This window comes from Notolepis coatsorum (genome assembly GCF_963971535.1).
Source record: "Notolepis coatsorum genome assembly, chromosome: 19".
NCBI lineage: Eukaryota > Metazoa > Chordata > Actinopteri > Aulopiformes > Paralepididae > Notolepis > Notolepis coatsorum.
Genome location: NC_140183.1, coordinates 24,653,695 through 24,671,578, shown reverse-complemented (window position 1 = coordinate 24,671,578; position 17,884 = coordinate 24,653,695). Strand labels below are relative to the sequence as shown.

General features: G+C 45.5%; 1 protein-coding gene and 1 pseudogene across 2 annotated transcripts in view; one reads left to right on the top strand and one right to left on the bottom strand.

Moving 5' to 3' along the window:
- LOC311246423 (zinc finger protein 516-like) overlaps positions 1–1,364 on the top strand; it is a 91,468-nt pseudogene extending 90,104 nt beyond the window's left edge. Inside the window, exon 5 of the transcript in view lies at positions 409–1,364. The product of the transcript in view is annotated as a zinc finger protein 516-like (transcript). The remainder of the gene's footprint in view (positions 1–408) is intronic.
- A 1,563-nt stretch (positions 1,365–2,927) lies between these two features.
- Positions 2,928–17,884, bottom strand: part of LOC311246422 (zinc finger protein 407-like) — a gene marked incomplete at both ends in the record, with an annotated part of 50,562 nt that continues 35,605 nt past the window's right edge. Inside the window, 2 exons of the mRNA XM_084336579.1 lie at positions 2,928–2,961; positions 13,323–13,437. Coding sequence (XP_084192705.1) covers positions 2,928–2,961; positions 13,323–13,437 — 149 coding nt within the window. The remainder of the gene's footprint in view (positions 2,962–13,322; positions 13,438–17,884) is intronic.

Below are 17,884 nucleotides of genomic sequence, written 5' to 3'. Positions count from 1 at the left end.
TGGTGAACATATCCAATCCATTCTGCTGTTGTTTATCGTGTTACTGAGGGTTAGGGGCTGTAAAGCTGTCCCGGTCATAAAGAGAGATCGCGACGCAACAGAGTCAAAAAAGCGAGCGGCGAGCCTCTTCCTCGGCCGCACCGAGCCGCTCGTTATCATCAGAACAGCTCCGTCTCATACTTAACCTTTTCTTTCCAGCCTTTCTGCATTATTTTCCAAATGACCTTTAACGTTACTTATTTCATTTCCGATAATGGCGCACTAAATTCAGTTAAGCACATCGAAGCTAAATGTGTTTATTTTGGAGCGGCGAGGGGGAGGGGGGGGGGGGGGGGGGGGTAAGGGGGGGTTGGACCGGGCCACGGACTGACAGGGACGCACAGGACGCATCGGGAGCTCTCCTCACAGAGTCTGACACGGCTACGTCTCACTGCTGCATCTCACTGCTACGTCTCACTGCTACGTCTCACTGCTACGTCTCACTGCTACGTCTCACGGCTACGTCTCACGTCTCACTGCTACGTCTCACTGCTGCGTCTCACTGCTACGTCTCACTGCTGCGTCTCACGTCTCACTGCTACGTCTCACTGCTACGTCTCACGGCTACGTCTCACGTCTCACTGCTACGTCTCACTGCTGCGTCTCACTGCTACGTCTCACTGCTGCGTCTCACGTCTCACTGCTACGTCTCACGGCTACGTCTCACGGCTACGTCTCACGTCTCACTGCTACGTCTCACTGCTGCGTCTCACTGCTACGTCTCACTGCTGCGTCTCACGTCTCACTGCTGCGTCTCACTGCTGCGTCTCACTGCTACGTCTCACGTCTCACTGCTACGTCTCACTGCTACGTCTCACGTCTCACTGCTACGTCTCACGTCTCACTGCTGCGTCTCACGTCTCACTGCTGCGTCTCACGTCTCACTGCTGCGTCTCACGTCTCACTGCTGCGTCTCACTGCTACGTCTCACGTCTCACTGCTACGTCTCACTGCTGCGTCTCACTGCTACGTCTCACTGCTGCGTCTCACTGCTACGTCTCACTGCTGCGTCTCACGTCTCACTGCTACGTCTCACTGCTGCGTCTCACTGCTACGTCTCACGTCTCACTGCTGCGTCTCACTGCTGCGTCTCACGTCTCACTGCTACGTCTCACTGCTGCGTCTCACGTCTCACTGCTACGTCTCACGTCTCACTGCTGCGTCTCACGTCTCACTGCTACGTCTCACTGCTGCGTCTCACGTCTCACTGCTACGTCTCACTGCTGCGTCTCACTGCTACATCTCACGTCTCACTGCTACGTCTCACTGCTACGTCTCACGTCTCACTGCTACGTCTCACTGATGGGAGTAAAAGCCACGGATGATTTAAAGGAGAGAGGGGGAGAAAATAATATGTCAGACACACGATCACGAGGGACAAAAGAAGGACAGACTTGGATAGAACGCGACGTTTCTCTCCGTCTCCCATTCCTTCTAAATGCAGCGTTGCCTAATTCAATGCATCTTAATAAAAAGAAAATGAGAGAAGAAAAAAATAAAAAAGTTGAGGAGGTTGTTAAAAATGTTAATGAAATATGCAAACACAAAAGGCTCATGGTAACCGACTTGTCGGGGAGTAAATATTCAATGTTTACATCTGTTGTCTGATTCTAACGAATTCAGAATTCCCCCGTCGACACATGGCGCGCGTTTACGGGCCTCGCGCGGGCTAAATCACTCGCGACATCACAGGCTTTCAAAAGGTCTAACTGTAATATAAATACATAAGCGCCCCCCCTATAGCTGTTGCGTGGCTGACACAGAAAGGGGGGGGGGGGGGGTTGTTGGGGGGGTGCAGTGTGTTTCACGCCCTCGCTGTGAGAGTGTGGAGGGGGGGGGGGGGGTCTTAGCGAAGTAGCTAATGCACGTGATGATTAAGTGTAACTCAAACACGGAGTGTGTTGTTCAGCGGGGCTGACAGGCCGTAATTTGGGTGCATTATATCCGCTGGTTTTAATTGCACGCCGCGCGACGTCCCTCTGACACGCTATGAAGCCATGATGTGCAATTATTTGGAGGGCGGCGGAAGATCAGGGGAGTGACATCATAATCATCCTCATAGGGATCCCTCTCTTCATCTGCAGCCATTCATGTTTAAATGGAGGGGGGGGGGGGGGGGGCACATAAAAATAGTTGTGGAGGAGCTGTAACCAGATTGTGTTGGAGGATTACAGAGGATTCCGTCAGGGAGGAGAGGGGTGCTGGGAGGAGGACAATGGGGAGGCTGAGTTAAGTGACGTCTTTCTCTGGATAAGCAGGAAGCTAAGATGCTGCTCCGCTGTCAAGAGCCCAGGGGCCGTGCTCCGCCCGTACGGGGCCCCGGGCATTAGAGGCACATTACAGAGGATGAGCCACGCGAGGGGCGGAGCCGACGGGCTATTCCGGGAGCGGCCCGGACGTCCGCGCAAGACACGGGAGGGACACAAAGGCCTGACATGAGCCAGCCCTATCCTGTTAACAGCCACATCACACACACACAATGCCCGACGTGAAATAATGACTATATATATACTCACTCTCTGACGCTAAGTCGAGACAAGTGAGAGGAGGGGGGGAGGAGGGGACACAATGGCGATTTCACAGAAGACAAGACTTTGCTAACTGCAAACTTTGAGCTTAGAGAGCGACGGTTTTTAAAAAGGTGTCCAGTGGAGATCACTAGTCGATTACGTTGTCACTATATGGCACACAGTAGGAGAAAAGTAAAGTGGTTCCCAAAATATTGTCCATCTTGTGTTCTTCTGACACGAGGATGCACACGCACGCCACCGCCACGGGGAGGGGGGGGGGGGGGGCGTATAACATGTAGTGCACTCGAGGCGTGTAAACCTGCCCTTGTGCTTCAAATAGTTCTGTCTACGTGATTTCCCTCATAATCTAACAAACTGTCAAGTGAAGGAGGTCACCGAACTGAAAGTGAAACTAAACACGGACAGGGACGTAAACATTGAGAGCAATAAGTTATATGAGGTAGGAGATGTATTCAGCTTGTAGACTATAGAACAATAAGTGATATGAGGTAGGAGATGTATTCAGCTTGTAGACTATAGAACAATAAGTTATATGAGGTAGGAGATGTATTCAGCTTGTAGACTATAGAACAATAAGTTATATGAGATAAGAGATCTATTCAGCTTGTAGACTATATAACAATAAGTTATATGAGATAAGAGATGTATTCAGCTTGTAGACTATAGAACAATAAGTTATATGAGATAAGAGATGTATTCAGCTTGTAGACTATAGAACAATAAGTTATATGAGGTAGGAGATGTATTCAGCTTGTAGACTATAGAACAATAAGTTATATGAGGTAGGAGATGTATTCAGCTTGTAGACTATAGAACAATAAGTTATATGAGATAAGAGATGTATTCAGCTTGTAGACTATAGAACAATAAGTTATATGAGGTAGGAGATGTATTCAGCTTGTAGACTAAGGAACAATAAGTTATATGAGATAAGAGATGTATTCAGCTTGTAGACTATAGAACAATAAGTGATATGAGGTAGGAGATGTATTCAGCTTGTAGACTATAGAACAATAAGTTATATGAGATAAGAGATGAATTCAGCTTGTAGACTATAGAACAATAAGTTATATGAGATAAGATATCTATTCAGCTTGTAGACTATAGAACAACAACAGGTTATATGAGGTAGGAGATTTATTCAGCTAGTAGACTATATATCAACTCTACTGGAGACCTTTAAGTTTTGCCCAAATTCCTGAAGTGACACTAGGTCTGCCGTCTTATGAGCCATAATCATAAAGCCTGGTGCACCAGAGCACCATCCGGGTGCCTTGACACCACGAAGGCCTGGACTGAGATATTAAACCAATGCCTCACAGCATTTAGACTCCTGATGCATAATTGAACACCTACAAACAGCGCTGGCTGTCCGTGGCATCTTCTGGGACGAGGAGGAGGGGAGCGCTGGGGTTACGGGGGGGGAGGAACTGCTGAATCCAGGGCCTTTCTGGGAGATGATGGAGGGGAGGAAGAGGAGCCTCATTAAGTGGCGCAGCCCCACTGTGGACAAAACACGCCGGGGAAAAAGACAACAAACTGCCCGTCCCACAAGCTGCAAGGCTGCTTTTCCTTTACCAATTAAATATGAGAAATCTTATCGCGTACGCTAGCTGGCAATTTGTGTTTTTCTGCTGTTTTTGCAGTTTAGGGTAGTTTTTTATTTTTTATTTTTTTTACAGACAAATTAGGGCAGATCAATCCGTTTCATATTCGCGAGATGTCAGAGCTGCGAGATTAAATAGACAAGTCAACAGGGTTTTTTTTTCTTTCCAATGATGAATTTGTGTGTGAAAAGAAATGTTTTGAAAAAGGAACAACAATGAATTGCTAACTAAATAATAGCTCCATTTCAGCCAGTCCACAATGACTCACACTGAGATCAGGGAGACTCACTCACAGACAAAACAGACAGACAAGATAGTCCCTTATTGATCCCCTTGGGGAAATATAAATTATAAATCAATGTATGTACAGACAGACAGACAGACAGACAGACAGACACAGACAGACAGACAGACAGACAGACAGACAGACAGACAGACAGACGGACAGATAGACAGACAGACAGACAGACAGACAGACAGACAGACAGACAGACAGACAGACAGACTCAGACAGACAGACAGACAGACAGACAGACAGACAGACAGACAGACAGACAGACTCAGACAGACAGATAAACAGACAGACAGACGTACAGACAGACAGACAGACAGACAGACAGACAGACAGACAGACAGACAGACAGACAGACAGACAGACAGACAGACAGACGTACAGACAGACAGACAGACAGACAGACAGACAGACAGACAGACAGACAGACAGACAGACAGACAGACAGACAGACTCAGACAGACAGATAAACAGACAGACAGACGTACAGACAGACAGACAGACAGACAGACAGACAGACAGACAGACTCAGACAGACAGATAAACAGACAGACAGACGTACAGACAGACAGACAGACAGACAGACAGACAGACAGGCAGACAAACAGACAGACAGACAGACAGACAGACAGACAGACAGACAGACAGACAGACAGACAGACAGCAAGACAGACAGACAGACAGACAGACAGACAGACAGACAGACATACAGACAGACGTACAGACAGACAGACAGACAGACAGACAGACAGACAGACAGACAGACAGACAGACAGACAGACAGACAGACAGATAAACAGATAGACAGACAGAGAACGAGAGAGACAGACTACAGAGTGGGTGGTGGTGATGGGCGTCGGGCCACAGAGCAGCTCTCTCAGGTGTGATTGGCGTCGGGGGTCAAAGGGGTTCCAATCTGTCCTGGCCTTGATTTGCATTTGTTAATTAAATGCCACAACAATATGATCTCTAAGTATCAACAACTTCCCCCGACCCCCGACCCCGGGCGGAGGCAGAGGCGGCGGCGTGCCGGTGAAGTGAGGTGGACAGCGGAGAGACGCGGCACGTCCGCTCGGGGGGCCGTCTCCATCGTTAGCACAGAGTGTCAGAGCCAGGTAATCTCCCAGCCCGCGAGTTCAGTGAGCAGAGCAGCGATCGATGGTGGGAAGAGACACACACACACACACACACACACACACGCGTGTTTAGATTGGATTAAAAGAAGAAGAAACGCTGCTCCTCGACATGTGAACAACAGTGCGGCCGACCTGGAGCTCTGATTAGAATGGGAACCAGTAGACGGAACAAACGTCTGCTCTGCACCGAGTGCTCCGGCCGCTTCACCTTCATCCACGCCATGATTGCAAACAAATTGCGGAATTACACTTTTTTTTTGTGCCAAAACGTGGCCCCGAGCAAACTGATGTTTTCACCTTAATTGGGATGATGAACGGCAATACCGGGAAAGCGACCCCACCCCCCTCCCCTCCGTTAGACGAAGCGGGGGTTATTTTGTTAAGCAAAACGTGGTGCGGTGGTTGGAGGAGGCTCTGAAGAACACTGGAATCGCCCCCGCTTTCTAGGTTATATCTCACAACTAAAACTAAAAGGGAACCACATTATACCTGAAGCATTACCACCCATTACCACCTGCTTTTACATTCACATTAAAACAAACCCATGTATGTATATCACCTTATCTGGAAAGTGTGTGTGTGTGTGTGCGTGTGTATGTGTGTGTGTGTGTGTGTGTGTGCGTGTGTGCGTGTGTGTGTGTGTGTGCATGTGTGCGTGTGTGTGTGTGCGTGCGTGCATGTATGTGGCCGTGGCCTTAATGAGGGTTTTTCTGGTGTGTTCTTTGTTTGCTACTCTTTAGTCAGAGGGGGAGATGGCCGGGTGATCAGTCAGGACTGAACACACACACAGGGGCCCATTTGTCACCAATGGCTCGGCACTGGCAGCATAGAGCTCCTCCATTCACATGATTTGTGAAACTAGGGCTTGTATTTAGTAGCCCCATTTAAAGGCATATCGGAGAACTGCTCTGTTTGTGCGTGCGTGTGGGTGTGTGCGTGTGTGCGTGTGCGTGTGTGTGTGTGCAGGGGTGGGTGGGGGGCGGGAGTGGGCGTTCCTGTACTTCTGTCCTTGTGAGGACCAAATGTCCCTACAAGAATAGACAGGTGAAATAAAAATTGTTAAAGTGAGGACATTTTGGCCAGTCCTGCCTTTAAAATAGACCATTGTAGGATTTATGGTCAGGGTTATAATAATGGTGATGTTAAGGTTAGGATAAGAATAAGGATAAAGGTAAGGGTAAATGTGGTCATGTGATGTCTACGTGGTCATGTGATGTCTACCGTGGTCATGTGATGTCTACCGTGGTCATGTGATGTCTACCGTGGTCATGTGATGTCTACCGTGGTCATGTGATGTTTACCGTGGTCATGTGATGTCTACCGTGGTCATGTGATGTCTACCGTGGTCATGTGATGTCTACCGTGGTCATGTGATGTCTACCGTGGTCATGTGATGTCTACCGTGGCCATGTGATGTCTACCGTGGTCATGTGATGTCTACCGTGGCCATGTGATGTCTACCGTAGTCCAACGGGGAAATTCGTCCTCTGCATTTGACCCATCCTAGCTATTTAGGAGCAGTGAGGCAGCCACAGACAGTACGGCACCCAGGGACCAGCTCCAGTTGTAATGCCAGTACCCTGGTCAAGGGCAGTGGCAGGATCTGTACCTAACATGTCTTTGTATGGTGTGGGAGGACACCTGAGCACCCGGAGGAAACCCACACAAACGTGGGGAGATCATGCAAACTCCACACAGAAAAGCCCCCTGCCAGGGTTTGAACCACTGTGCCACCTTACATATAAACACAGTTTAGATTAGTTACCATCGTATAATTCCTGCTCCGTATCTATTTAATACATTGTCATTGTTCGTCCATTCACAGTTTATAATTGCCCATTTGGTCAGAGAATTATGGTAATCACTGTCTGGTTCGGCGTGTGTCATGTGACCGCAGTGGTAGAAAGAGAGTTGGTCGTCATCACTCTGGCTAATCTGAGCTGGAACTTGCTATAATTTTCACCTAAAAAGTGTTTGTATTCTCCCCACCTACACACAGCAGTTGGATGAAGGGGATCCTACAGGCTCTAAAACGGGAAAGAAACAAGGATCTTTTTTTTTTGTGATCCACTTTTTCTCCCATTTTTCTATATTTTTCTCCCATCCCAATTTCGTATCATCCAATTCAACCCTCCCCTGTCACGAACGCTGTTTCTTGCCTCCCACAAGCCGGCTGCAATGTGGACTAAGTCATACATAGCACAAGTCCCCTCCGGTACTTGAGGTAACAGCAGTCGCATCTTTTCACCTGCGCAGCTCGACCTCTCAGTGTCGAGGAGTAACGCGTGGGAGGCTCACGCTGCCCCCGACACTTCCTGATTCTACTGCGCAGGCGCACCAACCGACTTGTAGGAGTCGCTTGTTCACAACGTTCGATCCCCACCCTTCAGTTTTTCCCTCCCCGTAATACGGCCAATGTGTATTACTGCGGACGACCAGCCAAACTGAAAAACAATGTGGAGAGCTGGATTCGAACACGCGAATCCTAGCGTCTCCACACTGGTGGCGAGTGCCTTAGACCACTACACCACCTAGCCGCCCAGAAACAAGGATCTTTAGCCAAATTTGAGAACACTTGAAGACCCTTTATCACCGAGAGCATCTTTGCTTATAGCTGATAATTAATGATGTGCAGGATACTAATGTCGCTAGGGCTGACTGGCTCCACAGGGGACAAGCCGTATCACAAAGATCTTGTATGGTTTTGTACCTAGTGTGCAAAACGTAGCTGGTCTATGTATCACCTGGTATCATCAGACCCGTGGTATTCTTCCTAATGTAATTAATGACTGAAGCGTGCTTTATTTTTTTTCATGTTACTGAAATTATGTTGGGGTTTGAGGTAAATTAATCTGTGGTGAAGTGATTGTTATTGCAGGCGCACGTGGGTGTAGCTGTAGCTGGGTGTTGTTGTGCAGGTGGGTGTAGCTAATGTTATCCAAAGCCTTTGATACGGTTGACCATGCCATTTTATCGAAGTGTCTACATAAAAATGGTTTATCTAGACAGGCTGTAGAGTGGTTTTCAAATGACCTGACAGGTAGATCACAGTGTGTACAGTCTGCTGGTTTATCATCATCTTTCCTCCCTGTACTTAAGGGTGTACCACAAGGTTCCGTACTGGGACCTCTACTGTTCTCCATATATGTAAATGATCTTTGTATCAACCTGTCTAATGCTGCTTACCATTTCTATGCAGATGACACGGTCATTTATTGCTCATCTTCCAGTGTTGTGCAAACGATGGAGTTCTTGCAATCTGCCTTTGACATTGTTCAGTCACATCTTACCCAGCTTAAGCTAGTGTTAAATGATGGCAAATCAAAGTTTATGCTCTTCTCAAATGGAAAGAGACTCCCAGCTGATCTTCCCACACGTGTTACTGCTGGAGGGACTGACATCGAAAGGGTTGCTTCCTACAAATATCTAGGCATTACAGTGGGCGAGAACCTTACTGTACGTTTAAATCTCATTACAGAGGACAAGAACCTTACTGTACGTTTAAATCTCATTACAGTGGACGAGAACCTTACGTTTAAATCTCACATAGACAAAGTTGTGTCAAAGCTGAAGCTTAAACTCTGCTTCTTTTTTAGAAACAGGTCCTGTTTTTCACTTAAAGTGAAAAGTCACCTGATCTCGACCACCTTCTTACCACTACTCGATTATGGTGACTTACATGTATGCCAGGGTTTCCGTTACAAAATATTGGTGCCGGTCTCAGTGTCCTGCAAGATTTCAATCTCCCGGACAAATGGGAGAAATTCCGGTCAGAGTTTATTGAGCTTAAAAACAATTGATAGGCAGGCTATATAAAGAATGACATCCTCAAGGCATGTAGATTTATAATATTTTAACTTAAAACTAGGCTACTTTTGCGTATACAGTCATTATATTCCAAATAAAATAAGTCCCTCGTGACTCCGTGCTGCTGCTGACTTGAAATCAAATAGGTGTATGTGGGCAGTCGGCCCGACATTAAACAGCAGTCTGTTATAATCACATTTTTATGAGCTAACGAATTCCGTTATATTGGACATTTGTATTAATTATATCAAGCGAAGAACTGAGAAATTTGGCAGAGAGAGACAGCAACATTATCGTGGGGTTCACTGGAATCTAAACGTTGCGTGATGACTATCTCCGCCTCCCAACGCAGCGATAAACTAATCCCAATAGTATGCAACTGCAGAGCCGCAGAGCCAGCGGCGCTATCAGGTCCGGTCTGGGGACCGCTCAGCAGTGCCACCCACCCAATGGCTGAATTGCCAATGGCTAAATTGGAGTATTGCACTGTGCGGGCACAACTGTGAGCTCTGCAGCTCTGCAGTTGCATGCTTCTCGCTAATCCAGCATCAAGCTCCCGCTGCCTAACCCAAATTAATTTCGACATCGCTTCACCAATAGTCGTTATCAGAACACTACACACATATCATAATGTTCACAGCAAACTGTAGTTGATCACCAGGTATGTTTTATTAATGTAGGTTGAATAATTCATATAAGAAAAACGATAGGGAAATCTCTCTTACCTTTCTCCACTGGTTAAAAATGCCAGGAACTGAAATTGAAACTTGCTGTGCGCCGCGCGTGATATGATATAGGAACACACATCGTTGTCATTATTAGACCTGCTTGGTGAAGCAACAATGAAACAAATGTAACTATTTTAATACAATTCAAATTGTGCTTAGAGCGGGAATTATTTTCACAGGACATTATGACCGGAGATATTTAAATATGTCGGACTTCAACAGATTTCCCCGGTAAAAAAACGGTAATTACCGGACAACGGAAACCCTGATGCATGCACCTGATCAGTACCTTAGAAAGCTGGATACTGTGTACCATTCTGCCTTACGCTTTGTCACGGGATGTGGAAATCGAGTGCACCATTGCACCCTATATGCCATTGCAAGTTACCCATCTCTTCAAATACGACGATTTTCTCGATGGCTCTCTCTTGTGCACAAAGCTCTGCTTAAACTACCGGTAGTTCCCTCGTACCTAAGTGTGCTTCTGTGCACGAAGCAATATAAGTATGCCCTTCATTCTCAAGCTGTTCTAACACTGGAAGTTCCCCATATGAGAACTGAATTGGGAAAAAGGGCTTTTAAATATGCTGCTCCTTCATCCTGGAACAAGATACAGGACGACCTAAAATGACCAGGTCTGGTCACCCTCGGAGAATTCAAAGCCATTTTAAAATCCTACGAACTCAGTTCCCTCGGACAGTGCAACTGTGTTTGATCATTTGCCTGTTTGATAACTTGCCTGAAATTGGAGCTTGCTGTGAATGTTTTATCTGTATTTTATTTGTGATGTTCTTTTTTATGTTGAAACTTTCTGCTGCCTTGCTCGGCCAGATCACTCTTGAAAAAGATATTTTAATCTCAATGATGCTTATCTGGTCAAATAAAGGATTTGATTGATTGATTTATTGATTAAATGTTGCTGTTCCTCGTCATCAGAGCTCGGTTTGAGTAGAAGCTGTATTGGAGGTAGAACTGTAGTTATTTATTATGAGTAAATGTGTCTTTCATAACAGCCAGTGGCTCTCTAACCACTGACCTCACTGTACAACATGTGTACTTGTTTCTTTAGGAGCGGTAAACCGCCAAACCGCGGGGATACATTGTACATAGCTTTTTCACCACAGTGAGAAAGAAATCCATACCGTTTCAGCACTGGCGTGTGTGTGTGTGTATGTGTAGTATGTGTGTGTATGTGTGACTGTGTGTGTGCGTGTGAAACGTGAGCCCTCTCTCTCATTAGGAGTAAAGCTGTGTTGAACCAGGCCTGTTTGCCCTGCTGTGATATGTTTAATAAACACATCGGCGCTGCTCGGCTTTAGACAAACCAAAAAACCCCAAAAAACAATCTGAACTAAACGCTACAGTTTTACACAGAATTACACCGGGAGAGAGAGAGAAACCAAATCACTGCACACACACACATTGCGTGCTGTGGCTCAACGCCGGGAAGCCCACCGGCGCTTACTGTATTCCCCGACTGCGTGTAAAGCAGTCTGTCTGAACAAGGAGAGCCGGTAGGCAGGTCCACTGTGGGACAGAGACCCGCTCGGCACAACATATGGTGTACATGCAGGGGGCGGTACGGTACGAGCCGCACTACTGCCGAGGGTATTTATACTTACCGTCAGGGCTGCCGGGCCATAGGGGAACAATCACCATAATCATAATGACTTTTATTAAATGGAAAATGGACGGCATTTACATAGCGCTTTTATCCAAATCGCTTTACAACTCGTGTGCCTCACGTTCACCCGTTCACTCAGACGTTCACCTCACACACATGGGAACAGTTGGTGGTTAAGTGTCTCGCTCACACCTTGCTGCCCGGAGCCGTTGGAAACCACCATACTTCTTGAGTTATGTCTAGTTATGCTGTTGCTACTAACCCCACAGAGGTTATATTTATACTAGTCTAGTTATGTTGTTGCTACTCACCCCACAGAGGTTATATTTATACTAGTCTAGTTATGTTGTTGCTACTCACCCCCACAGAGGTTATATTTATACTAGTCTAGTTATGTTGTTGCTACTAACCCCACAGAGGTTATATTTATACTAGTCTAGTTATGTTGTTGCTACTCACCCCACAGAGGTTATATTTATACTAGTCTAGTTATGTTGTTGCTACTCACCCCACAGAGGTTATATTTATACTAGTCTAGTTATGTTGTTGCTACTCACCCCACAGAGGTTATATTTATACTAGTCTAGTTATGTTGTTGCTACTAACCCCACAGAGGTTATATTTATACTAGTCTAGTTATGTCCTCACTACTCACCCACAGACGTGACACTTGTACTCTAGTTACTGTGTGTCCTCACTACTCACCCACAGACGTGACACTTGTACTCTAGTTACTGTGTGTCCTCACTACTCACCCACAGACGTGACACTTGTACTCTAGTTACTGTGTGTCCTCACTACTCACCCACAGACGTGACACTTGTACTCTAGTTACTGTACGTCCTCGCTACTCACCCACAGACGTGACACTTGTACTCTAGTTACTGTGTGTCCTCACTACTCACCCACAGACGTGACACTTGTACTCTAGTTACTGTGTGTCCTCGCTACTCACCCACAGACGTGACACTTGTACTCTAGTTACTGTGTGTCCTCACTACTCACCCACAGACGTGACACTTGTACTCTAGTTACTGTATGTCCTCACTACTCACCCACAGACGTGACACTTGTACTCTAGTTACTGTGTGTCCTCACTACTCACCCACAGACGTGACACTTGTACTCTAGTTACTGTATGTCCTCACTACTCACCCACAGACGTGACACTTGTACTCTAGTTACTGTGTGTCCTCACTACTCACCCACAGACGTGACACTTGTACTCTAGTTACTGTGTGTCCTCACTACTCACCCACAGACGTGACACTTGTACTCTAGTTACTGTGTGTCCTCACTACTCACCCACAGACGTGACACTTGTACTCTAGTTACTGTGTGTCCTCCTCACTACTCACCCACAGACGTGACACTTGTACTCTAGTTACTGTGTGTCCTCACTACTCACCCACAGACGTGACACTTGTACTCTAGTTACTGTGTGTCCTCACTACTCACCCACAGACGTGACACTTGTACTCTAGTTACTGTGTGTCCTCACTACTCACCCACAGACGTGACACTTGTACTCTAGTTACTGTACGTCCTCACTACTCACCCACAGACGTGACACTTGTACTCTCTCATGCCCAGGTGTCTCTTGACGTGGTTGCGGGCGTCTCCCAGCTGGGCCGTGGCAAAGTTGCAGATCTTGCACTTGAACGGCTTGGACCCTGCAGGACAAAGTCAGGAGAATCAATGATTTATTATATATGATATACAGTTTGAAATATCAAAAAGGTACAAATGAAATGGAAACATATTTAATAAAATATCACCGTTTAACAATCGGGCAGAGAGTTTGTATTTCATTTTATTTCTATTCAGCTATACAGAGAACTGTTCCCGGTACGAGAGGCAGACGGTGATCATTCCGTCAGTCTCTTGCCAGCTTCAGTCTTTAATGTCGGCCCACTTCACAGGCCAAAGAAAAAACAGATGCCCTTAGTCTGCTCTCCATAAAAACTACAGTCATACTCCAAGTGTCAGGTTTCTCTCTCAGCCTCTCACTCGCTCTCTCTCTCTATCTATCCTTGTCATTCTCCTCCATCTCTCTCTTACCTACTCTTCCTTTGCCTGTGGATGGGTAAATTGGATTCCAAAGGTCAGGCAGAATACGTAAATCAATTCTGCGTGTGCTCACTACCCCCGTTCCATCATTAAAGCGCTAATCACTCTGGCGGGCTTTGCAGGGAGGGTCCTTACTAATTATTGTCATTAATAAATCCAGAGGATGGGGTGGTGTTTGAGAGAGTGGTTCAGTCTCTGCCTGCCATCCGTCATTTAAGACCAGAGCGGGGGAGAGCACTCTGCTCATCTCTTGTTGACTAGAAGAGTATTCTGGCCCGCGTGGAAGAGTAGAGCACCATTACATACTAGCTTATAGAAAGATTATTAGAGCACGCAGACAGTATGTCTTTATTTCCAATGCAAATAGGTTTAAACATGGTCTGTGTTTTCATCAGAGCACAGTTTATAAACGTGGTCTGTGTTTTCATCAGAGTAAAGTTTAAACGTGGCCTGTGTTTTCATCAGAGTAAAGTTTATAAACATGGTCTGTGTTTTCATCAGAGCACAGTTTAAACATGGCCTGTGTTTTCATCAGAGTAAAGTTTAAACATGGCCTGTGTTTTCATCAGAGTAAAGTTTAAACATGGCCTGTGTTTTCATCAGAGCACAGTTTAAACATGGCCTGTGTTTTCATCAGAGTAAAGTTTAAACATGGCCTGTGTTTTCATCAGAGCACAGTTTAAACATGGCCTGTGTTTTCATCAGAGTACAGTTTAAACATGGCCTGTGTTTTCATCAGAGCACAGTTTAAACATGGCCTGTGTTTTCATCAGAGTAAAGTTTAAACATGGCCTGTGTTTTCATCGGAGTAAAGTTTAAACATGGCCTGTGTTTTCATCAGAGTAAAGTTTAAACATGGCCTGTATTTTCATCAGAGCACAGTTTAAACATGGCCTGTGTTTTCATCAGAGTAAAGTTTAAACATGGCCTGTGTTTTCATCAGAGTAAAAAACATGGCCTGTGTTTTCATCAGAGCACAGTTTAAACATGGCCTGTGTTTTCATCAGAGTAAAGTTTAAACATGGTCTGTGTTTTCATCAGAGTAAAGTTTAAACATGGCCTGTGTTTTCATCAGAGTAAAGTTTAAACATGGCCTGTGTTTTCATCAGAGCACAGTTTAAACATGGTCTGTGTTTTCATCAGAGTAAAGTTTAAACATGGTCTGTGTTTTTCATCAGAGTAAAGAAAGGTTTAAACATGGTCAAACAAGGTCATCTGGTAATCCGGAGGTTCTCGGTTCGATTCCCGCTCCTCCCGGGCAGCGTGACGAAGTGTCCTTGAGCAAGACACTTAACCCCTAATTGCTCCCGATAAGCAGGTTGGCTCCTTGCATGGTTGCCTCCGCCGTCGGTGTGTGAATGTGTGAGTGAATGGGTCAAATGTGAGGAACAAATTGTAAAGCGCTTTGGATAAAAGCGCTATATAAATGCACAATATTCCATTTATTTTTACCATCAGAGTAAGGTTTCAACATGGTCTCCGTTTTCATCAGAATAAGGTTTCAACACGTCTGTGTTTTCATCAGAGTAAAGAACGGTTTAAACATGGTCTGTGTTTTCATCAGAGTAAAGAACGGTTCAAACATGGTCTGTGTTTTCATGGTACAGTAAATGGTAAATGGACTGCATTTATATAGCGCTTTTATCCAAAGCGCTTTACAACTTATGCCTCACATTGGTGACCATATGGGTCAGAATGGCAATTGAATATAACGTACTATAGACCAGGCTGCCTGTCTTGAGGTGCAGGGTGGAATCCCTCCGTTAGCTACTAGCTACCTCCGTTAGCTAATAGTGTATGACAGGAGCGAACAATTATAAACTTCGCTCAACCTCTGCATTCAGACCAAATTTGGAGTTTTCTACAATGCGAGTTTTGAAAATCCAGGAAAATGGCATTTCGCAACCTTCTGCAGTTTGACCATCTGAATGCAACATACCTTTGTGGTTGGTGGGTCGATTTGATTGACGTCTGATTGACATCTTAAAGTGATGTTACCCACAGATTTGATTTACAATTTATAACAAATTATATATTGGACAATTTTCTAATTATATATTAGAAAATATTAAAAAAAAAAAATTATTAGACAAATGTTTTGGTGTTTTCCCTCAAGTGCAGGTGAGGCAACTCACAAACTACATACTTTTCCAGGAAGAGAAAACAATGGATTTACATTTTCCAAAAATAAAAGAGGTGACGAAAGGTAAAAAAAAAAAACTGTAAACTGGAGGAAAAACAATTTTTTTATTTCATGGGATCTACACCTCACTCGGCGAGAATTGTATTCCAAGCTGAAAGTGAACGGTTGCATGTGTTCAGCCTTCAGCAGACCAGGCCACAGTCAGCCACACAGTGTGACAGAGGAAGCTGCCGTGATATACATGTATGCATCTTTTAGCGAAGCCTCTCCTCCCGGTGAATATCCCAAGACATACTGCAATATTTATTCCAGGGGCAGCCGTTGATTTGATTAAGCACTTTGTGTAGATTACTAATTCCTTCATGCACGGTTCACTTGCTGCGAGCTGGAAGTACGACACATTGAATTTTAAACTAGTAACGAAGACTGAAAGGCAGGCCTGTGCTAACAAGACCCATAAACACAGAGGAGGAGGGGGAGTCACACATGAGCAGAGGCAAACCCCACACACACCTACAGTATGCTGCACGTCCGACACACACACATGCAATGAAAGACACACATGCAAACACACACGCATATAAATCAGCATCACAAGACAAAATCAAGAACGCACATGTGGACAGACAGACAGACACACACACACCACCATCATACACACACACTCAATACCTCCTCATACATACATTACAGATACCTATAGTCTACACACATACTGTACATGCAATGAAAGACACACATGCAAACACACACACACATATAAATCAGCATCACACAAGACAAAATCACCAACGCACACACGGACAGACAGACAAGAGACACACACACACGACACCATCATACACACTCAATACCTCCTCATACAGATACCTCTAGTCTAGCCACGGCGTCACACGCGCACGCACGCACACACACACACACACACACAGACACACGCCGAGGGGAGGTGAGAGACAGGTGCGCGGGGACCTGATTTGCCCGGACGACGGGGCGTAGCGGAGGGGAGATGTAGCATCCCTCAGTTCTCACATCTCATCGTATTAATACTCCACCGCTCCACTTAAAAAGCCTCCGTGAAACTGAAATTGACCATCAATGCAGTGTCATGTTAAATTAATACTGCCATCCACACACAGGGGCCCGTGGCTCCTAGCAGGCCTGCAGGAGACAGGGAGGGGATGACTAATTCATTTCCCTGAGAGGAGAGAAACCCCTCTGCAATGTTTCACTCCACGCTCACTCACTCACTCACTCACTCACTCACTCACTCACTCACTCACTCACTCACTCCTAACACTCACTCACTCTCGCTCACTAACACTCACTCACTAACACTCACTCACTCATTCACTCACTCACTCTCGCTCACTAACACTCACTCACTAACACTCACTCACTCATTCACTCACTCACTCACTCTCACTCACTCACTCTCGCTCACTAACACTCACTCACTCGCACACACATACATACACACACACATACATACATACACACCAGCTTGATATCTGAAGGCTTCAAGATTCAGGATTTAGTCATTTCTTGTGTACATAAAAAAAACTAAATACTGTTCCTCCCAGCCCAGAGCAGTGCAACAATAAAGGTTAAAATAGTAACTAAAATGTGTCTGCATATAAAAAGATTGAATCTAAAATAGCTAAAAGTCTGTTAATTAAAGTGTGTTGGTGAGAAAGTGCATTTTGAGACATTTTCCAGTTGTCATTATGTTGAGGGGGGGGGGGGGGTCATAGTTCATGATCCTGACCTTCTGTGGAGAGAAGCTGTGTTCATGATGCTGGACTTGGCACAGATACTTACATAGGCTACACACTGATATATGGGGAGCCTATATCTATATGTGTTGATATTATCAAACACTGCAACAGGAAATACACTCTGGCCCATTT